Source organism: Sorghum bicolor, chromosome 7 (genome assembly GCF_000003195.3).
Source record: "Sorghum bicolor cultivar BTx623 chromosome 7, Sorghum_bicolor_NCBIv3, whole genome shotgun sequence".
NCBI classification, from domain to species: Eukaryota; Viridiplantae; Streptophyta; class Magnoliopsida; order Poales; family Poaceae; genus Sorghum; species Sorghum bicolor.
Genome location: NC_012876.2, coordinates 50,461,592 through 50,485,411, shown reverse-complemented (window position 1 = coordinate 50,485,411; position 23,820 = coordinate 50,461,592). Strand labels below are relative to the sequence as shown.

Sequence of the window (23,820 nt, the reverse complement as noted above, 5' to 3'; positions counted from 1 at the left end):
ACGCTCCAAGGGCTGCAAGTCTACTGGAGCCACCTTGTGCAACAAAAAATGGCCTATTAGGGGCTTTTGAAGCTAGCTTGATGAAAGTGGGGAGGTCAAAGTTCTCACTGGTTGATTGTCCAATAACACTTGTAGTGGTGAGTTCTTTGATGAAGATGACAACTTGGTACAAATTTTCCTCCCATGATTGCTCTTGGCACTCCTACGATTCCTCCTTTTGATTATGCATCACACTGTTTGGATTCACTATGGCCATCAAATTCTTAACATGAAACATGGAATCCCGGATAGGCCAGCGTGCAATGACAAGAGTGATGGAGTGGAAGAGTGCCGAACCGTGGAACTAAGAGCCAAATAGACTGACCAAATCTAGAACGAGGGGTCCCTTGCTTGGTGGCTCGATGTTTTGTAGATGGGTGGCCATCCATGCAAGCCACAACTTGATGGTGAGGCCTTAGCTTCAAGTGGGCACACCACCTCCTCAAGTTGAGATACAAAGAACTTTTGGAGATCTGAATGACATGCTTCCAACATAGGCCCAAGCATACAACTAAGATCAGTGTGGTGCGACATTCACAACCACAAGCAGCACGATGAGGATGGTGGTTAGTCTAAGCCGACAACTGTTCACAATGTTGTAAGGTCTAAAAGGCTAGAGGAGGGTTGAATAGCCTATTTAAAAATCTACAAGCTCGACTAAACAAGTGTATTAGTAAAACAAATAGCGTAGCACTTCAAGCACTAGCACAACTAATCTATACAAGCCACCTACACAAGTCTAGTACAAGGCTAAACACTAAAACAAACCAACAAGGCAAGGCAACACCTAGTTTTACTCCTAAACCGAGAAACCAAGCTACACAACTAAGCAAGGTAAGCAAGTATGTAAAGGAGTGAGTGAAGATTCTTATACCGACATTGAAGAGTAGTGATATATATATATCAAATAATCAATCAGAATTGCATACACAAGTAGAAATACTCGGCAAGAGATGACACACGATTTTTTATCGAGGTTCACTTGCTTCTCGACAAGCTAGTCCTCATTATGGCGATACACTCACTTGATGGATCATGAGCCAATTGGTAATCCAAAGTCAAACTCTCAGCGGGTGCCGTACATCCACTCACAAGATGGGGATCCTCCAAGCCACAAGCAATCCAGAGTAGCCAATTGCGATCTCCGGCGGAGAAGGCTCAAGAACCTCTCACACATCACTTGGTGAGGCTTGAAACAATCTCTAATCACAAGCTCAACACCTCTACTACTCTAAGTCGTCTAGGGTGTCGAGAAACACCCAAGAGTAATGAGAAATCCACAGCCAGCTCAAGGATCAAGTGCCACTAGATGCAACTCTTAAAGCAATACACTTGAATCTCACTCAATCTCACTAGGATGCGCAATCAACCAAGGAGATGAGTGGAGGGGATATTCTCTAGTTTAAAGTAAGTATTCAGAATGGCAAGAGAGAACACCCGAAAATATGGCCACCTTCTATTTATGACGTTTTGCTCAAGGGGTAGCCATTAGGAGCAAAATTAGGGGCGTCGGACGCTCCGACGCTTGCCTATCGGATGTGACCTGGCATCCAGCACTCGCCTGCCTTGTGCATTAGATCTCTACCATGCGTCACCCTTTGAATGTGACCCGTTGATCTTTAACGGACACTGAGAACTTAATGGATAGCGACAACATTCGCCGAACGCGTCAGACGCCAAGCGTCGAAAATGTCACCTCACACCAGATACTACTTAGTAAGGTTTGAAAACCTTCGAGCTCGCGCTGGATGGGTCCAACGCTGGGGCATCGGACACACCCAGCATCAGATGCTCACTCTGCGCCTGAGAGGACACTATGTCCACAAGTATCGAACGCTCCGACGTGCAAAACAGATTGTGCCTCACTACGCTACACTCGTCGGACGCGGTCTCAGCGTCCGACGCTGTCTGACCTAGAGTCCAACGAGTGTTTCTCAGCGAGAAACACTCGTGTGACTTCTCCGAAACTTTTCTCCGGTGCAATGGAAAATAGACATTCCATTCCATGAAACTGTCGAATCCCAAACCCCTCTTGCCTCTCAAACTTTTCCTCCTTTGCAAATGTGCTAACACAATCAAATATATACCACCATGTGTATGTGTGTTAGCATTTTAATAAACAATTTCTTCAAAGGAGTTATGTTAGCACTCTACTAGATCCTAATGCATATACTCAAGATGTAGACCTAGTAGCACTTGATTTATGAGATGACTGTGATTTCCTCTCTTAATAGTCGGCTATCTTTCCTAAAACCGATCAATCACTTCTCTACTCAACTTAGACCGGCAAAAGCAAAACCCTATGGTTATACCTTTACCTTGATCACTTTACTCTTTGTCAACCACCAAGTGTTTGATCACCATGATCTTTATTTCCATATTTAAGCTCCGTCTCTTTACTCCTAAATGGCTGGCAGATTCGGCAGATAAGCTCAAGTGAACCGGACCAGCCACACCACATGGCCCAATGATGAGGCATATGGAGGGTGATCCTTAGCCTGACAAAGAGGGCGGCATGACTCGTCACATGCGAGCTGCGAGCGCTTGCAGCAGAGTTGCTCTTACTCTTAGGCCATAGTCCTTTAAGTGAAAATGAAATGATTATGGTTCTCCTAAAATTATCCTTGAAGCTATGGGGCCGGATCCAAAGCCAAGGCTAGGCTGGCTCGTTCCCATTCTTACTTCCCAGTCCACGAACGGTGAGCGCGATGCCCGGACGACGTGGAGCGGCCGGGCCAATCTGGAGTGAACTGAACGGGCGTCTCGTGCGTACACAGCCAGGCCAGGCCCATGGAAAAGGCTGCAGCCGGGAAATTTGGATCGGATCGAGAAGACGACAAGCCATCGAACTTCCCCATCGACGCTGGCAGATCCATCCAAACTCGTCCGCCCATCCAAAGCCACAAGTTTGGTCACCCCGAGCGCTTCTTCCCCGCCACTCCCGACGGCCACAAACGGATAACAACAAACAGAGCAGCACCTGGCACTGGCAGCGGCGCTCAAGAGCACCAGCAAAACGTTCATCCTGCTCCGACTCCGAGACGAAAAAAAATGCAGGCGTTCCTCTCTTCGTCGATCCCGGCCACTTCCTACTCGAGGTCGTCCTTATTCCTGCCGCAGCCGCCTCATCAGGCTCCCGTGAAGCTCGTCTTCCCGTCGTCGGCGCCGCAGAGGGGCAGCGGTGCCGTCGCCGCCGACGCCGCCGCTAGGACTAGGAGAACAGCTTCGGAGGCTGCTGGTCGGTCGGGGCGGTGCGTGGCGGCGTCCTCGTCCTCGTCGTCCCCGGCCACGGCCGCGGTGGCGACGACGGAGGTGCCCGGGGTGATGAAGGCCTGGGTGTACGACGCGTACGGGGACGCCAGCGTGCTCAAGCTCGACGAGGCCGCGGCTGTGCCGGCCCTGGCCGACGACCAGGTGCTCGTCAAGGTCGTCGCCGGCGCGCTCAACCCCGTCGACGCCAAGCGCCGGGCCGGCAAGTTCCAGGCCACCGACTCCCCTCTCCCGGTCTGACTGATCGATCATCAGCTATATGTCCTCGTCTTGCAAATTGTTGTTTCTGGAGTGCTGAACTTGCTGGTGCTCTGTGTGTGTGTGTGTGCGCGCGCTGCTGCAGACCGTGCCGGGGTACGACATGGCCGGCGTCGTCGTCAAGGTGGGCAGCCAGGTGAAGAACCTGAAAGAAGGCGACGAGGTGTACGGCATGATCAGCGAGAAGCCGCTGGACGGGCCCAAGCAGTCCGGCTCGCTGGCGGAGTACACCGCCGTCGAGGAGAAGCTGCTGGCGCTCAAGCCCAAGGTCCTCGACTTCGCGCAGGCCGCCAGCCTGCCGCTCGCCGTCCAGACCGCCAACGGGGGCCTGGACAGGGCCGGACTGTCCGCCGGCAAGTCCGTCCTCGTCCTCGGTGGCGCCGGCGGTGTCGGCTCCCTTGCAATCCAGGTACTGTTCGAATTCCAGCTCGATTGTTAAGTTGGGCACGGACGTACGTACTGAAGACTGAACTGAATCTTGTGCCACGCACAATTATAATTATAAATTATAATGCTGCTCTGCTCTTGATCTTGACGTGCGTGGAATGAAGCTAGCGAAGCATGTGTACGGCGCGTCAAAGGTGGCAGCGACGGCCAGCACCAAGAAGATCGAGCTGCTCAAGAGCCTGGGTGTCGATGTCGCCATCGACTACACTAAGGACAGCTTCGAAGAGCTGACGGACAAATACGACGTCGTCTTGGACGCAGTCGGTAAGATAAGACAAATGCATGCATGCCCAGCAGCCACCACAAGATATAACGTGACTGTTCCATTTCAGGCCAGGGTGACAAGGCTGTCAAGGTAGTGAAGGAAGGCGGCAGCGTGGTGGTCCTCACCGGCGCCGTCAGCCCTCCAGGGTTCCGGTTCGTCGTCACCTCCAACGGCGCCGTCTTGGAGAAGCTCAACCCGTACCTCGAGTCAGGCAAGGTGAAGCCGCTCATCGACCCGGAGGGGCCGTTCGCCTTCTCGCAGGTCGTGGAGGCCTTCTCCTACCTTGAGACCGGGAGAGCAACCGGCAAAGTAGTCATCTCTCCAATCCCATGAGAGCTGTGTAGACTGCAAAGTTTGTTCGCTGGCCATTTGCGAGCCGGCCTCAGATTCTCAAGAGTGTCATATAGTCTGAAATGGACTTTATTTCAGGTATACAGTCCATAGAATTACAATACAAAGAGGTGTACATACATTGTGCTCATTGCTGAGCCACTTATCAACGTTCCAGTCCAGGTTGTGTGGGAACGGATAAATACAGTATAAGAAGGCCCCTCTTTTTTCTACATTACATGAGTTTTCTGTAGCTAAGAAAACTACTGGTCCTTGATGACGCCTGGTTCCGCTTGGAAAAGGATGACACTTCTACTGCTTAGGTGATAATCTGATTGGGCAGATTGCAAATGCCATGCGGCGTGCTGCAAACGCCAATGAAAACCGCTCGTCCTCAGTTAGCGCCCTTTCTATGACCTTAACAACAGTTGGGTCCTGCCATGAGAGATACTGATCCTATTATAATATGATTTTTGGCTATAGTAAGCTACAGATTCTACTAAGTTTCCACATTAGCACTTATATAAAAAGCTCATATATGGTTCCATCAGCGAAAACATGTGAATGCCTTAATTGCAATGTAGACAGGGGGGAAGTTCAATCGAGGCACTCAAGGAATGGATTGACATACTTTTATATGTAGCTGGCTTGGAGCAGGACGAATCCAAGCAATGTCACCTACTCTGATCACATTGTTGACATTCCCATGTTCATCTGTTTCTGTAGGCAGTGAAGTCGAATGCCTCCACTGCCCTCCAACTATAAACTTGTAATAGTACCTAAATGAGTATGGCGTTAGTTTCAGTTAACTCAATAACCATCAGCAGCAAAGAGATCAGAAGATGATGGGATAGACAGATGCTTTCCTCAGCCACGAAAACAAGCAAGTGGCAACTTACTTTCCATGTCGAAGTCGAACTTCAGCCTCATATCTTGACCCACCCTTGTGGTTGCACCTTATTTTGTCTTTCCAGTTACTTGTAAAATCTCCAACCAACTCTACATCCTCTCCCTGGAGCCAATGTCACGTGCTCGTTAGCCCACTCGAGTTATTGATTGTCAAGATCATACCATGAAGTCTCACACTGACTTGAACAAATATTTTTATGCCAAATACATAACATTTTGTATAAAAGGAACTTACCTCCCTACCACTATTCCAAACGAAACATACTGAATGTGTGGGACTACCATCATGCCTTCCATTTTCAACTAAAGCAATAAGATCCCAAGTTGCCCAAACAATTGCAGCTCTGCATAATTAAACCATTTTTCAGTTCAGAAACCAAAAAGCATAAAAACAACTGCAGCAGCAATCACAATAAACAGGGTCCTCTTTGATTGCATAAAACAAAGCAACTAATATAATGTTGCTCAAACATAATTACCTGTCAGGTCTACAAGAGTGCAAACCAGTGATGAACTTGTGAGCAATATGGAGAGGTGTATCTTGAACCCAGTGTAAGTATGATATCACGCATGCAGGTGATCTATCATATCCAGTGGTACAAGTCACATATATACGGTAGTTCTTCCTGATAAGACGCAACAGAAGTCCAACACAGAAAGGAAGTTTCTTTCTTAGGTCCACGGAATCAACCTCTCTGAAAACATCCAGATAATAGTAAGGTTAGCAAGCCTATCATGTCTGCAAACCAAGTAAAAATTTCACCTACAATTTATAGAGATCCTTTTTGTTCAAATAACTACTAGGGTGAAGCAGGATGAGCTAAGCTTAACAGATTAATGAGACATAAAGCGCTTAAACCATTAATCCACACAACAACAAATAGTACACTCTGAATATCAAGTACAACAGTTGCCAAAGTATCACCAACATCGCTCTACAAATAAACAACAGTTCTAACCTATACAAAGTCTAGTCTTGTTTGGCACAGGATAATGATTCCCTGATATTTAAAAGCTACAGTTGGTTCGATATAATTATAGTGAAGAACTAGAATCAAACATTCTAAACTTTATCTTCTAGATAGAGGAATTACAGCATACCGTATAGGATAGTTAACCATCAAGATGTTATTCTCACGACAAGAACTGTTGATTGTCTCAGAATTGATTCCCCAGTTAATGCGCTCACTTTCACTTTGGAAATTCAGAACAGCAGTAATACCCTGAAGCCTTTTGAAGTATCAGAAACTTAACTGGATTGTAAGGTAAATGGAAGTACAAATGCAAGTCAACAAATCTAAGCAAAAAGCACCAATCAGACAAGCCTGTGGCTATGTCAGGAACATACCATAGTTTCTGATAACATCTTCACATCTTTCTCTGTTTGAATACATGACCCAACAAATATTTGTTCTGTTATCTGCGAATATTTATGTAAAACAAATGCCATGGTTATTGGTATATATTGATAAGTAGTCATGAGCTCTTGAAAGCACACATAGTATTGACACACCCTTTATGGATGTATATGTCTAAGAAATTTAACAGAAGCAGTCTTCCAGTACCTTGCTGTACTGCATACCCAGTGAATGATTATAGTACAGTTCACCTTTAGCACGGTCTAGTGCTTTGATGTACTCCTCCAAAGGAAAGCTACCATGTGCCCACTCAGCATTGGCATCGTCTTCATCAGAATACAAACCAACAATCTCGCTTATGCGATTGGCAAGGTTAGTGCTACTCTGATTGAGTCCACCCTTCTCGTTAGACAGAAGAGCCCATCCTTGAGAACTTAGCAACCTTGGGGAGAATACAGCAAAACCAGATTTTCCATCCCCAGTAGAAGATCCATTCAGCTTTGTGGACAAAACAGCACTATTCCAGGAGGCAACAGCAGCCCGCCCTTTGTTAAATAGAATGTGGTAATCTTCATTTTGATGCAACTGATGGATTGGAAAAGGAGCAAATGGTCTCTCAAGGACAAGGCTGCACGGTCCAGACTTATCCCTTAGCGCAGACCTGGATACAAGTTAAAGAGGACATATGAATGAAGCATAACCATGAGACGAATCTTTTAAGCCTAGTTACTCCATGATTAGCTTAAGTGCTACAGTAATCCACATGTGCTAATGATAGATTAATTATACTTAATAGATTTGTCTTGTAGTTTCCTGACGAGCTATGTAATTTGTTTTTTTATTAGTTTCTAAAAACCATTCCCGATATCCTTCTGACACATCCGATGTGACACCCAAAAAATTTTCATTCTCAATCTAAACAGGGCCTAAGTATATGTGCACTTCAATGCCTGGGAAAGCACAGAGCTGAAACTTGTTTGTTCAGGGCATCGGAGTACTGTTGTGTGCCATGAACTATTTACCCTAACAAAGAACCATTTCATTGCCATTGAATAAGCATCTTGAATTACTAAGCTTAACGCATAGTCCAGAAATTATTAGTTACAAGTCTATTTTAAGACGGTATAAAATATTTCAGAGTTCAAACAGAAGAGGCAAAAATAACACTAACATAACCAGCAGAGGCACTTCCGATCATAAACAATCTTATATGACACACTGACCGAAAACGACAGGGACGGGATCGCTCACTAAATTTCATAGAGACGCTAGTCTTTGGACGAGTGAAACATAACGACATTACTGGTGCCGTACTCCGTGTCACCTAGGTCTTTGATGGTGACGAGGCCTTCGCCGTCACCGCCCGCCTTCTTGAGCGTATCGCCGACCATGATGATCCTGGACTTCTCGGCGTTCCCCTGCAGCAGCCGTGTGTCACTATGCCAGTCAGTCACTCGCCAATCGAAGGTACTTCCAATTTCACCCCGCCTGCCCGGGAAGGATTTCCTTCCCATTGTTCGTTCCCCGCTTACCCCTTTCCTGAGGGAGTGGACGAAGACGCGTCCGTCGACACCTAGTGCGAAGCGGACGCCGAGGGGCCGGTCGACAGCGACCATGTACTCGTTGAGCCGCATCGGTCCCGCGGGCCCACCCGGTTCCGCTCCTTGCGCCGCCGCCGCCGCCGCGACGCTCAAGCCCTTCCTCCTCATCATCATCATCCCGCGCCGCCCTGTGCCGGGGGAGGAGCAGAAGAAGGTGCGCGACGGCGCGCGTGGCCTGGGCGCCCGCGGGTCCGCCTTCGATGCGGCGCCGCCGAGGCGGCCTGGGGCGGCGGCGCCCGTAATGGCGAGGGCCGGTGGGGTGAGTAGGTGGGGCGCCATGGGCGGCGCGTGATGGGGATCGCGTCGGCGGCGGGGCGGCGGCACGGGAAATGGCGGCACACACTCGGCACGGGATCAGAGGCGGAGTGGAGTGGGCGTCCCGCGTCCGGGGATGGGAAGTGTGTGGAACGGAACCAAAACTGAAAGCAAGTGGAGCCGTTTGGAAGTTTGCGCGCGTCGGGAGGGAGCAGTGGGGAACACGCCTGACGCCTCCGTGCAGTTCGCTTTGCGTGACGTCTGACGTGGCGCTCCAGTGCGGGGAACGAGATCCTCTGCAGTCGCTCCTCTTGACTGTCCTCTGTAGTCCAATGGATCAGACGGTGACTACACCCCTCATGCCCTCAAACAACTGCTAGCGGTGGACCTCAGCCCAATAAGAACGCCGACGAGGATGGTTGTAGATGGAGTATTTGGTTTCACAAATCTCAAGACAGTGTTTTGTTTTCTTGTATGATAAACCGATAATTGCATGGTCACTATCTGCAAGAGCAGACTGCAGCTAGCGCTGGAGTTAGGGCATTCACAGTACAATACAGACTCTATCATAGAGTCTAAAATTATTTATTATCTCGAACAATGTGGATATAGAGTCTAAATAAGACTTGGAGTTTTATTTTTCTACCTCTTTCTTCAATAAATATGCTGCCACCTCAGCAAAATACCATAAATAATATGTAATTAATTGTCTTGGACTCTATGATAGAGTCTTGCATTGTAAGTGTCCTTATTTATATGAATGTTTGCAACATCAGCAAAACCGTAAAAGTGAATGAGAGTGATCTGTGAAGACAAATTTGCAAATTGCAACACATCCTCCTAGGCCTTGTTTAGTTTCCAAAATATTTTGCAAAATTTTTCACATTTCCCATCACATTAAATGTTGCGGCACATGGAGCACTAAATATAGATAAAAGAAATAACTAATTATATAGTTTACCTATATTTTGTGAGACAAATCTTTTAAGCCTAATTAGTCTATGATTAGATAATATTTATCAAATACAAACGAAAGTATTACTGCTTCTATTTTGCAAAAAAATTTAGATAGCATAATAGCATAAATATATACTAGCATCCGAGACAGAGACGACAGCAGAAGGCAAAGACCGAAAGAGAAGAAGTTGATGTCTTGTGCGGTGCTGTGGGCTGATATATGGGCCTCTCAAACTGGCCTGCCTGATGACCCTAGTGGGACTGCAGTTGGATCAACATCGGACGGCTAAGACACGCTGACTGCAGACTACAGTCGCTGCAGCGACTGCAGACGATCTCGTTGCGGGGCTCTCTCCTCTCATCCTCTGTCCTCTCGTTCTCGCCATCGCCAAAGCGGAAAAACAAAAGAAAAATATTGTGACAGATGTTAGAATAAACTTATTACTATGAATTTGAATAAACCTAAAATAAATTTGCTTTTTTGTATTTTAGTATAAACTTTGCTTTCTTTATCTTGGTCCTGAAAAATTACAATTCTAATTTCATCCCTAATCAAACTATCCAAATTTGATTAAATTTCAATATTTATCACACTAAATAGATATATTTGACATCACAAACATTGATACTTAGTTATACTTATTTGTTCAAACTTAAGACTGTTTTGACTCAATGCAATAGTTATATTATTTTCAAATGGGTAGACTATTAGATTTTATGCTCTAGTCCTATTAAAATTTAAATCCATACCCTTGAGAGAATTTGCGTCTAGAGAAGCCATCTCTGTTTGTTCTCCAAGAGTGCTCCAACACGTGGCTATCATGCAGCGTTTCATCACTACATACGTGTGGCTTCGTATCGCCGACACCTACCAAGCGTTTTGGTGGGCTGAATCTATTACCAAATGACTAGGGATGAAAACAGTACGGATATTTTCCGATCGTATTCGAGACCGAATTCGTGTAGATCTGTTCAGATCCGAGTCCAAATATTCAACATCTGATACCGTATCCGTATCCGAATATTTAAATCGTATATTTATGATGTCGACATCCAATCGTATCTTATCCGACATGATTGACATTATCCGTATTCGAATCCGAATCCGACCAGAAATATGAAAATAAATATGATATCGGTGATATCTCGTCCGTATCATGCTCATAAAATGTTGGGCCCGTACGCGGTGGAGGAGGTCGGCATCCACCACCACCACCACCACGAGATGGATTGTTGCCCATATTGTACCTCGCACACTCTTTTGTAAGGTTTTTTGTGTGCAAGCAGGATCAAAAGAGAATAGCTCTCTATAAAAAGCTATTGCCATATGTGTAGCAAAATATGTCTACCCAACTTGTGTACCATATGTTAGCTCAATATCAATCCTTCTCCTGAACCTATGTGGTTCAACATCAATACCTTCACTGAGTTATTGACTTTTTGTTCTTTGATTGAAATCACTAAGTTATAAAGTTGCTTTATAAAAACAAATAATAAACTTGGCATAGCAACAATCATATTTAAGAAGAGGTATGACAACGGTCAAACTTAAAATTCACAAGTTACTTCCTCCATTCATTTATCTCCTTCATCTAAGCAAAAATTTTTTATTCAAAAATCTTCTTTATGTTAGCTTGGAAGTTGCCTACATTTATTGCTCCCTTGTTACTCATTTGCTACCACTCACCTGCATTTATTGCCTCTTTGCCGTTTATTGGTTGTTTCTTGCATGTGACTCCTCATGTGCGCTCAACCTGGGAGATTAAATGTAAAGTGAGTGTTTTTTGCTTTGTTTCTTGGTCATTGCGCTGAAGGCTAAAATGATGGAGATAAATGAATGGAGGGAGTATTAGCTACCTTGTGTGTTAATCCATGTCACAAAAATAAATTGTAGATATGGTGTATAAATCTTGGTAAACAATACATGTAGTCTAAATTTTGGCTCAATCAATGTACAATATCCCATTAGGACATTATATGCATGAACATTGTTGGATATTTTAAACACACACAGAAAAATCCACAAGTGTACGGATACTGATGTAGCTTTCACCCGGGAGTATTCCAAGATATCGATTTTCCACGGGGGACGCGAAGTGTACTAGTTAAGATTTAGATCGCCCAAGGATAACTATATTTATAATTTTGTAGGGTAGAGAGGAATTTTCCTAAGAGTTCTATAGGTTGATCTAGGAATCATAATTTACTCTAAGGTTACTTATCTTGGGACATCAGAACACTAACCACAAAAAGAGATGAGATAGGGGCTAGGAAGCTCTGACTACGGTCCAACAACACCAATCCGAACGTGGTGGAATGCGTTGGCCGTCAGGACTGTCACGATCCTAGGGCTACCACAACAATACGCTAGATTGGGTGCAAATCCAGGTAATATCAAGACTAAGCACCACACTTAACCTATTAATTACTACTCTAGCGCCGCTAAGAACTAGAGTACTCGATGCGAGCGAAAATCCAATAAATAACTTAAAAGTAAATATGGATATTAAATAAAAACTTAGAAATTATAGAATTAAAGTACCTGGAGATTAACCAAAGATGAACTGGTTGCTGCAAATATATAATGTTGAAGAAGATCCGACAGACCCGGCTCCTCCTTGGCTCTCTCCTCTTCTCTCTCCCTCTAATCTAGATACAACTAAACAACTAGAGAACTAGAACTAGAAGATTTAGAGGGACCCTACTTCTCTACTTGATGAAACCTTAGTTTTTGCTCTGGATGTAGCTAATGAAGAAGATGAAGGAGATGCCTCTAAGGTGGGGGGTGCAGGCACATATTTATAGCCCGGTGGAGGAAACGATGACCGTTGGATCAAACCGACTTCAAGTAGGGCCAAGATTGATCCTCATAGGCGTTGGAGGAATACTCCAGAAGCTGGTGGACCAGGTGGGCTCCGCTACTCCGCTTCGTTCTAGTGTCTTCTGGATTCTTCCTGAGTCCGATAATGATATTTTCCGTCGCGGTTAAGTTTTGTGTAAACTTACAATTAAATCCTCCAATTTCTCTTTTCTAGAATAATCCTACAAAAAACATGAAATCGCCAAAACTCGTGGAAATTGTCAGTTAGAGTCCCTATGTTTTCTAGTGGTGATGTCCTTGATGCATTTAGTTGACGGTTAAAAGTAATCATTATATACCATCAACAAACATCTACTAAACTCCTCTTTGTTCCAACTACATGTGTACATAGATTTTGATTATACTAGAAGCATACTCTGATTTACCATATACTACATAAATGATTTTGCAAGACAGTGCCCTCTCCCTCTCTTCCTGTCTTGACGCCTCCCTCTCCCTCTCCACTCCAAGACCGAGTCTTGCCCCCTCGATCTCCCTCTCCACTCTGGCCTCCCTCTCCCTCTCTTTCTCCACTCTGGCCACGCTCTCCACTCTAGCCACCCGCTCCCTCTCTCTCCACTCTGACCTCCCTCTCGCTCTCTTGGTGGGGCACGAGGCTCTCCTCGCATCCTAGCGGCTCCCAGGCGGTGGCGCTCCGGTGGACCTGCAAGGTGGAGGCATGGTAAGGGCAGATTTGCGAGGAGGCGTGGTGAGGGTAGAACTACGAGGAGGTCCGAACACCACTCCCTCTCTGAGCGCCGCCGGATAGAACTAATCAGACACAGCCCCAGTGTCCGGTGCTCCCGGCACTAGCGTGTAGTCAGTGTTTCTCAGGGAGTCTCCACTCTTCACTAGCTCTCAAGCTTCATCTTCTTTACAAAAAATGTGCAAACACCACCAAGTGTACACCACCATGTGCATGTGTGTTAGTATTTTCACAATAATTTTTCCAGAGGAGTTAGCCTTTCAACTTGCCACGCCACTCGATCCTAACACGTATGCAAAGTTAGATCGCTCAAGTGACACTAGATGACCAATATGCAAATAAGTTTACCCCTCTTGATAGTACAACCATCTATCCTAAATCCAGTCACGAACTTCTCTGTACACCTATGACTAGTGAAATGAAATGTCCTACAGATATAGCTTTGTCTTGCGCATTCTATTCCATCTCTGATGTTGATGCAACACATGCACCAACAATATCACAAATGATATGATCCACTTCATATCATCATGTGATCATATTGGTTCATTGATCTTGACCTCACTTTGCATCAGTCCATCGGCATCGAGTCTTGCTCAAGCTTTACCGTCACACGCGGTCCCTCACTTCAAAGCCTTCGACTTGCCCTTCATACTTGCAACTGGTCTGTCGAACCAAGCCTCATCTTAATATTCTCCACCTCGGTCACATGACTCCATGTCATGTCTCATATGCAATGAGCTCTTTCGTCACATATTTACCTGTGGACTAATCTTCTGTATATCTCACATAAACACATATTAGTCCATCTAGGTTATCACTCAATTACCAAAACCAAATAAGAACCTTTTACACTTACTATACTTTCTTGTTGATCTTTGTATCTTTGGTGACAATCTTGTGCAAGTGAGATCCCTAGTGGTTAGATTCAATTTTTTGCTTGTTCGCAAAGAAAAAAGAAAAAAAAAGAAAGAAAGAAAGAAAAGAGAGATTCAATTTTTACTAAGGGCATGACTTAATTTGTTGATCCTAAGGACTCATCTAAATGTTCTTGTTTAACACTACCATAAGCCATTCAAGTGGAGTGAAATAGTTTTAATTAGTCTAGAGTGAAATAGTTTTAATTAGTCTAAGGTTGCTGTTTTAAATTTTAGAGACTAATACATCTCTTTTGAGACATTCAATCCTTTCAGTAGCCCTTGAAAAAAAAGAAGTCTGTCCAAGCATGCAAATTTCTCCGCTTACACTATCTCCAACAACCCTTACCCAAAATAAGACTTATTTAAAGTTTGGGTAGCACTACAAGCAAAAGGTTCTATACCTATTTTTAATCTTCTCTAACAAGACCCAAAAAAGAATTCTTCCTGCAAATGGGTCTCGAGAAGAGGATACTCATATTTGGGTCTCGAGAAGAGGATACTCATATTTAGGTTATGCCTCTCCTAATACCCAAAGTGAGTCTTCTATATAGGTATTCTGTTGGAGACTATAGGTATTGTAATGGAACATTTTGGGTTTGGGTCTCTTGATAGGTCTCCTCTTGGAGATAGCAAGACAAAAGTTGAGCAAATGGAGGAAAGCTTGATCAAACCAATATATCAGACTAGTACTTGGACTCTAGAACAATCATAATAAAGAAAAGTTTTAGGTACGGTTGCACATTTGTTATTATAGCAATTAGTGTCTAATCATGGCCTAATCAGACTTAAAAGATTATCTAGCAAAACACATGCAAACTATATAATTAGTTTTTTTATCTATATTTAATACTCCATGCATGTGTCCAAACATTCGATGAGACGAGGTGAAAAGTTTTTGGGTGGTAACTAAACAAGGCCTAAATCCGTATGTGGACTGAACAATGCTTCCACTGAAAAATGGCTTGTGGACAAGTAATTGTTCTAAAAAAGAGCGGTAGAAGGAATGAATGGTCCTAAGAAAATGGCATGGAACTGGAGATGCCTACATACAAGCCACAAACCATTGGAGCAATAAAGGGTATTAACTATGCTTCCAAGAACATTGGTTTTGACAGTTTGATACTACAAGATCACTAATTTTCCTAGAACAATACTCATACATTAAGGAACTAATATTTGCAGTTACCAACGTGCTATACATCATTCTATATAAATCCTAATTGCAATCTGCTTCCATGATGACCCCCATCCACAACAAAAGAAAAATGTGTTCTAGTGGGGTCATTGATCCAAAAAATCAATTTGCAGCTTGCAGTTCCTTCCGCATGACTGAGAAGTCACCATTGTGTTCTGATATTTCACAGATACACTGCCATAACCTGAACCTGTAACTTTGTGGGCATAAACCGTATATACAAGATCTGTTAAACAGCCAACTTTTTATATACACTACCTCTGACATCATGATCTAGAAAGCAAACCATGTGGTATGTTAAACCAAATTACTGACTGTACATATCCTCATTCAGTAGCATCTTATACAACTGGCACTACCAATTCTTTGAGTTAGCCCTTTGAACTTGATCATGATACTGTGGGTAATACAGTGTTCTCGATATTTTGTAGACAAAGAATGGGATCAAGGCGGTCACCACAATCATTAGAATAGATAACCAGTACAAAGGGCTAGGCGCACAAGCTTCCACAAAAACATGATATGCAGTGGTCGATATTGCTGGGGAAAATAGTCCATAGATGACCAGGAAAGTGTACCAGATCAGTATGCTGCCCCAGATGACAAAATGCTGTATCCAGGTGAAGTAGCTGATGTAGAGAGCAAGCTGGCAGTTCACAGTCCACACTACACAACTGTACATGGTCACCCCAAGGATGTCAAACCCAGCAACACGACCATCCTGTCGGACAGCCTGAACCAGAATAGCGTTGAGGGAACCAAAGTAAATAATTATTGAACAGCACATCCCATTTAACATCCAACTGAGTATTCGGGACCAACTGAAGAATACATTATTAACACCATCTTGATGTAATGAAGGGACCTATGATATGCAAGGGAGCAAAAGGTGATTTATAGAAAGAAAAAGAAATCAACCAATGCAATGCTACAAGCAGACTCCAAGACCAAAGTTCACATATATATCACAAACATTACATATGAATCTGATAGGTTACAAACCTCAAGACAAACACGGGAAGAGACATCCTTGTCAAAAACACCGAGGGCGATGACAGGAAGAGATGTGAAGGCAACGTTATAGAAAGAAATGAACCAATCATTGTACGCAGGTTGTGCTGAGAACATAGCATGAGCCTCAAACCAGAAAAGCGTAAAGCCAAATGTGATGTTCTTGAAGAAAAAATAGCATATCTGTCCATATCACAAACAAAATGCAGACTGTTATACAATGCAAGAACTAAACTAACAGAGCTCGATAAGAACACCAAAATTTGTTACTTAGTGCTAAATAAGACAAAACAAGCATTGGAAAGTTAGGTATATTGCATGCCAAGGGAAGGTTGATATCTGGTGTATCAAAATGGCACATAAGCTTAGCTGGATACACATGTAATATTCTTTCGGGAGGTTCAAGGAAAAAAAATGAAGAGGCATGATCATATTGCAAGGAAATTGTTTAGGTGATACAAGTATTTGATTTTTAACATTAAAACCATACTAGTATATCCAGTACGAAGAGTACTTATATATCCATAGAATAAAACATATCGCTAGGACAACACAATGATAAAAGTGAATAAATCTCAGTCCCAGAAACCATGTTGATGCCCTAAAGGAGAAGAAAATGAGACTGGAGGGACTAGTTCACTGAAGAGTTCAAGAAGCAGAGCGGGCAGTGCTTTACCATAGCTGCAATCCGACGATAACACCAATGACCATGCACAAGAAGTAATCGCTCTAAGAAACGAAACTGTGCAATTGCAAAGTCACTTGCCATAACAGCCTGGAATACAAAGCACCATCAGTTGTTAGATAACATAAAGCATATACAAAAACCAAAAGAGAAAAAGGCATGATGTTTCTGTTCTAAAATGTAGTACTAGGCAGAGCAGTAGCACCTTAGAGTGGCTTAGAACTTGATCTATGTATTAAAGTGAGACCTTAGAGAGAGAGAGAGAGAGGAAGATAAATTATGATCATAAAAGTCATGGATGCATGCAGTATACCAATACTGTCGTTGTAATATGCCATATTTTCTCTATTCAATGAGGCATTCCTCCAGCTAAACAGAAAAAGTAAAATTGCCTAGGAACACCCAGGTGCTAGGAGAGCCTAACCACGTGCCTCTCGCACCGTGCATTTTGAAACATTGATGAAGCTAGCTTGGGTAAAAGCTCTTTTCACGAGGTCAATGGCTCATCAATATATTTAACCAACTGATCATCAGTTGCAAAGTCCTATCACATGATCAGTCATTCTGTCCTAAAATACAGTACGGAACAAACTTCATGAGTAAGCTAAAACTTCCATCCAACTTGACTTCCAAGCAAGTAATTTGGCTAAATATTGCAAATAAAAACTTGATAAATTACAATTGTAGATATTTTCATCCATTTCAAGAATCAAAGCATAGGCAAGATTCATAACAATAGGTTAAGTGACAGATCCAAAAATGAAAGTAGTGCACAAAACTATAGACCTGCATTCCTTCAGCACCACTTATTCCAACCCCAATGTCAGCCTCTTGTAGCATACCAACATCATTTGCTCCATCGCCAATAGCTAAAGTAGTTTTACTTGTCCTAATTTTAATCAACCTGGTGACCTGCAACAGTACCCAGTAGCTATAGAAGCTGCAAACTAGTGTTCACTACTATGGATAAATTAAATGCCGGCATAAACTTAAAGGAATAGTCAAACAGATGCATTATCTTGTTACTCACCAGTGCCTTTTGTTTTGGTGAAACCCGACAACATAAAACTGATGCACAGTTGACTGCTAGATCTAGAAATGAGTTCTTAAGGCGGCCCGTGAGAGCATGTGTCAGAGCATTGCCATCAATGATAAGAGCAAATGAAGTTGAAGTTCCTTTTTGGGAAATCTTTCCTCTAGCATCTTGTAATTTCCTATCAATTTCTTCAAACGCGGCCTGTGTGATAAGATACAAAAGGTTACAAACATCATTGTATACATAGCATAAACTCAACTTATACAGCCCATCCGTTTGCCCTATACACTACTTAGATGATCTAATAGTATTGATACTTACTGACATTTATGTGCATTTCATGAAAAAAAAAACGTCTAGGACTTCGCTAGCATTTCAAAACGGTGTAAATTTTCTGCAATTATTTATACATACATGCAAGTAAGAAAAAGTAAGTGTCTTCATTTCTAGATTTCATACCATTTTGTTTCCTTCTCCACTGGAACCCTCTGAAGCATTTGTACCTGAGTTCTCCAGTGTGATAAAAATTTCCTCCATCTCTTTCCTCAGTAGGTTACAAGCGTAACTAGATACCAAGCACCAACATACATTAAACTTTAAGGTATTGTGATCTCAGTTTTTCAGATATATAAGAGCATATGGAATGGAACTAACCCTATGTTCACAGCTGTCTCCAACTTGTCTCCAGTTAAAATCCAGATCTTAATTCCAGCTTGTGCAAGTTTGTAAATACATTCAGGGACCTGCAAGGATAGAGTTGATACAAGCAATGATTTGACCATGAGTTAAACATTTGTTTACATTTTGACACATAAAAAGTGGTAATTTTTCCTCAATAAATATCAAAACAAGATTACAAGTGAAACTATGTGACAAACTACCTAAAGAAGAAACATACTATGTGACAAACTATCTAAACAAGAAGCAAATTATGTAACAATAACCCAATAAATATATTTTGCACAGGAATAGAGTATGGTGCTCACTAAGTATGGTTAACAAATTACAATGGAGGCACCCCTGATGTATTTAATGTTCAAAAAAGAATGGTTAACAAATCAAAAATAGAAAAGAAGTTTGTCTATTCAAAATTTCACATAAATAGAAGACTCTTATCTTAAGAAAATAAGAAGCACTAAGTAGAAGTCAACGCACCCCATTTTGCAATCTATCCTCTACAGCAGTAGCACCCAAGAGAACCAAATCCTTCTCAATGTCTTCTGATGCCTTCTCAACAGCTGCATCGTGATCAGTATGTACAGAATTCTTGGCAGACGAGTACTTCTGATTCCATACAACATATTGTTCTTCAGTAAGTTCACAATATGCAAGTGCCAGGGTCCGGAGACCTGCCTCAGAATACTCATCAATGTGACACTTCGTTTTGGTCAGACAAGCTGTTCCATTATCCTTGGAGAGCCTTTCAAATATTACACTGAAGCACAGAGATGAAAAGATAATGATATACTTATGTCAACAGAACTTGAAGGTTGAAAATATTAAATATTAGCATGTGAAATTCACAACTCTGAAGAAAGGTCCACTCTAGAATAGCTGCAATAGTTCAAATATGCTGCACAACTTTAAGGCTGACACTATCATGACATGGATATGTACTTATAAACGGGAAATGCAGTGTTAAACATAGAAGATTTTCATCACATGTAAAAACAATTATTGAACCTGTCCGCTCCTTTGCAGAAGAGAAATAGTCGACCCTCTTCTGTCCTCACAATGACAGACATACGCTTACGAGCACTGCTGAACTCTAAGATGTTGAGTAGTTTATATGTTCTGAAATAAAAAGTAGGCATCATGATGTTGGCAATGTTGACACTTTTGAAGAATAATCACTAAGAACAGTGGAAAAGATAAGCACCTATCCACCTTTCCACCAACAACAGGATCATACTCATGCACTGATATTGTCGTTTGTGTCCTATGATAAAATTCAAAACCAAACTCTCTTGCAGCTGTAACAAGAGCTCCTTCATCAGGAGACTCAGCTTCATAAGGCATACCAGCAGAATTTCTATCTGCCACAGGAATTGCAGTATGGCAAACAGCTAACACTCGGAAAAACATTTCTATAGCATCCCTTGAACATTCTTTGGCCCATCTTCCATTCATCAAACGACTATCAGTGAAATTAAACCCCTTGACTGATCTCTTGAATTCAGCAGTGTCCTTGTGCCCAAAACTGCCAGTAGTTTCAGCTATTTCTCCATAACATGTCACCACTTCTGTAGCCATATTTCCATAAGCAACACCAGCAATAGAACATTTCAAGAACTCCATTGAATTGCATGTTAATGTCCCTGTTTTGTCAGACAGTATAGTGTGAACTTGACCAAGTTCTTCATTCAAATTTGAAGTGCGAGCTCTTGCAGGTTTATCAGACTCTGCACAATACATATTCTGGTCTTGATTTATGAATGTGCTCTGTAACACCTTGACAATTTCTATCGATATATACAATGAAATAGGCACCAAGCACACATACAGCATCAGGCTTGTGAGAAAATGGCAGAAGGCTGCAAATGATGCATTGTTTGGATCAAAGAATATATTTGCTTGATCTGGTCTGAGGTACCATGCATAGTTTCCTGGACTTACCTCATGCTTTGTTTTCATTCCAAACACAACTGACCCGAACGTTGCAATAGCAAAGAGAATCACAAAAAGGAGATATATTATTTTATCCATCCTTCGTTCAACTGAACTCCTCTTTGACGGTGGCTCCATTGCATTTTGCATCACCTTTGTATCATGTCCCGTAAATATTACAGTGCCATATATACACATTGTATTACGAAGTTTTGAGTCCCTTAGCAGGATCTGTTCCGGAGACAGAGAATATTGTTGCCCATTGTAGTACAGAGTTCCTAAGAAAGAATACAGTTTCTCATTCGGATCCTCACATCGAATGAAAGCCTTGAAACTATGGAAAACCTGGTCATCATTCAAGCCCATAGTCACCTCTAATGCCTGTTTCCGCTTCAAGTTTGTCTCACCATCAAGATTCATTGTCTCCACATAGCATAATCCATCATCAGAGCTAGACGAAAGGAAAAGAAGATCAGCAGGGAAGAACTCATCCTTTTTAACTTTAACTATATCGCCAACTCGAAGCTTCTTCCATTCCGTCTCATGAAATGATTGGATCCCATCAAACACCTCAACCTTCCTATTGTTCACTTCTATGTCCTATGTAAAAGAAGGTCAAAAACAAATTCAGTTCAGTAAATATTAAACAAAACAGCATGTATATATGGCTGGGAAATTACTTCCACACAATATGTTTTCAGTTCAAACTTCATTAACACAGCAGATATAGCTTAAACATATATATGTTAATCAAACAAAAGTTTGTGTGGGTATCCCAGAGAAAAAAGAAACATAGTATTTGCTGAAGCCTTATCAACACAGCTTGATAGGAGATACAACTACCCTGGATATGTAGGCCTTGTTTAGTTCCGAAAACTGAAAAGTTTTCGGAACTGTAGCATTTTCGTTTGTTTGTGGTAAATATTGTCCAATCATAGACTAACTAGAGTCAAAAGATTCGTCTCGTGATTTACAGTCAAATTGTGTGATTAGTTTTTGAGTCAAATTGTGTGATTAGTTTTTGTTTTCGTCTATATTTAATGCTTCATGCATGTACCGCAAGATTCGATGTGACAGAGAATCTTGAAAACTTTTTGGATTTCGGGGTGAACTAAACAAGGCCGTAAACAACTATGTTATGGCACAAATGTTTTAAGACAGTAGGCGAGTAGGAAGCACAAGTGCACAAAACATAAAGTTATCTCGCTCCCTAGAAATTAATGCAATCCCTTCTGATCACAAACACAGGCAAAGTACGGCCGTCCACAATCCCAGGCAGGCAAACATGCCATTATGACATCCTACCTACAGCCAAATGACAGTGCGTTTGAGTGACTGAAAAGGCATTGAACTCTCTAACTACCCCCTGGGATCTGGACACTGTACATTTGAGAGTCTCGTAAAAGAAAATGAAGCAGAGATGCACTACAACTATTAAAAACTGCCTTGTAGGCGCACAGAATTGTTAGTATTGACTATCGAGGTGACGCGCCACATTTCAGATCAAAACCACCCATTATCCCCGAGCATTAAGCAACAAATCCAATGAACAACATTTGCCTACCCCAATGCCGTCAGGCCAACCAACCCAACCAACTCGGCGGGAGAGAGACATCAGCATCCACCAGTCCCAATGCCTTTGCTGAACCCGTGGAGGTACAGCAGAGCAGAGCAGAGCAGTGCGCGCTCACCTGCTGCTTCCGGCGCCAGTCCTCGACGGCCTCCTTGGCCATGGCGGCGCTGACGACGACGACGAGCGGGAGCAGGACGGAGACGGCGCGGTAGGGCGCGAGCGGGCTGAAGGAGACGCAGGCGACGACGAGGAAGAAGCAGTTGGCGGCGCGGCGGAACTGCTCGAAGAGCGACTTGGGCACGAAGCTCGCGGGCGTGTACTTGGTCGTCGAGATCGCGTTCCCCGGGTACGCCGGCTGCTGCGCGCCGCCATCGGTGCCCGGGAGCGAGGAAGCGGGCGCGTTGCAGCGGACCGCGCGGGAGAACCCCGGTGTGGCAGGGGCCGGGAAGGGAGCGGAGGCGGAGGTCGAGGCGGTGGGAGTAGTGGCGGCCGCAGCGGCGCCGGCGGAGGCGGAGGCGAGCTCGACGAGGGGGCGCTCGTCTGTGTCCATGGGCATGGTGGTGGGTGAGGCGAGGCGGGGGAGGATCTGGGTTTGGAGGGACGGTTGGGGCGTGGGCGTCGTGGGGTGCGTGACAACTGACGAGCGCGGCGTGTGGTGTTGTGATGTGTGCACAGGACGGGCGCGCCGTGCGCGTGGGCGGAGGGAGTGGGAGTGGTGCTTTGGAGTTTGGACACGGCCTGGAGAACGGACGGAAGGAGGTAGACGCGGCCGGCAGGTGGGGCCGTGTGCCTGTGCGGAACTGGGGATATAGAGTGTGCGGTGGGGTCAGGGGTGTGGTCCCAGCCACGTGGCGACGCGCTTGTGCTTTTTCCTCCGGCGGTTTGCTTTGCTCTTTCGCTTCCTCGAAAAGGGGAGACCATGTGGGGCCTTGTTGATGGGCGCCGGCCTTTCAATTTCTGATGATGAGGATGTCACGACGACACCGGGAACCGGCTTTTGAATCTAGAATAACTCCCCACACACTCAAGGCACCATCAGCTTTAAGGTCCGGTTTAGTTGGTAAAAAAATTTGAGTTTGGTTCTTATATTACTTTTGTTTATATTTAATAATTATTATTTTATTATGGACTAATTAGGCTCAAAACATTCGTCTAATAAATTATAAGTAAATTTTGTGTAATTAGTTATTTTTTTATCTAGATTTAATACTCTATACATGCGTCCAAAGATTTAATGTGATGAGAAATCATAAAAAATTTTGAAAACTAAATAAGGCCTTGTTTAGTTTTAAAAAATTTGTAAAATTTTTTAGATTTCGCGTCACATCGAATCTTGCGGCACATGCATGGAGTAGACCTTTGTTTAGTTTCCAAAATATTTTACAAAATTTTTGAGATGTTCCTCGTCACATCGAATCTCGCGGCACATGCATGGGGCATTAAATATAGATAAAAACAAAAACTAATTACGCAGTTTACCTGTAATTTGCGACACGAATCTTTTGAGCCTAGTTAGTTCATGATTGGATAATATTTTT

General features: G+C 43.4%; 3 protein-coding genes across 3 annotated transcripts; 1 reads left to right on the top strand and 2 right to left on the bottom strand.

Annotated features, from left to right (window-relative positions):
* LOC110436955 (2-methylene-furan-3-one reductase) lies at positions 2,963-4,842 on the top strand. Its single transcript, XM_021464786.1, has 4 exons — positions 2,963-3,543; positions 3,653-3,976; positions 4,119-4,278; positions 4,347-4,842. The coding sequence occupies exons 1-4, from the start codon at positions 3,091-3,093 to the stop codon at positions 4,610-4,612; spliced, it is 1,203 nt and encodes a 400-aa protein (XP_021320461.1). The 5' UTR covers positions 2,963-3,090; the 3' UTR covers positions 4,613-4,842.
* LOC8070005 (phosphoglucan phosphatase LSF1, chloroplastic) lies at positions 4,682-8,887 on the bottom strand. Its single transcript, XM_002444223.2, has 10 exons — positions 8,409-8,887; positions 8,191-8,294; positions 7,084-7,537; positions 6,867-6,938; positions 6,620-6,741; positions 5,998-6,213; positions 5,754-5,862; positions 5,509-5,621; positions 5,241-5,388; positions 4,682-5,044 (listed from the first exon to the last, which is right to left on the bottom strand). The coding sequence occupies exons 1-10, from the start codon at positions 8,754-8,756 to the stop codon at positions 4,922-4,924; spliced, it is 1,809 nt and encodes a 602-aa protein (XP_002444268.1). The 5' UTR covers positions 8,757-8,887; the 3' UTR covers positions 4,682-4,921.
* Positions 15,239-22,982, bottom strand: LOC8073506 (probable phospholipid-transporting ATPase 8). Its single transcript, XM_002444222.2, has 11 exons — positions 22,401-22,982; positions 19,982-21,309; positions 19,786-19,896; positions 19,258-19,537; positions 18,757-18,845; positions 18,562-18,667; positions 18,097-18,303; positions 17,853-17,978; positions 17,058-17,156; positions 16,373-16,564; positions 15,239-16,235 (listed from the first exon to the last, which is right to left on the bottom strand). Exons 1-11 carry the CDS (start codon positions 22,836-22,838, stop codon positions 15,726-15,728), a joined length of 3,486 nt encoding a protein of 1,161 aa, XP_002444267.1. The 5' UTR covers positions 22,839-22,982; the 3' UTR covers positions 15,239-15,725.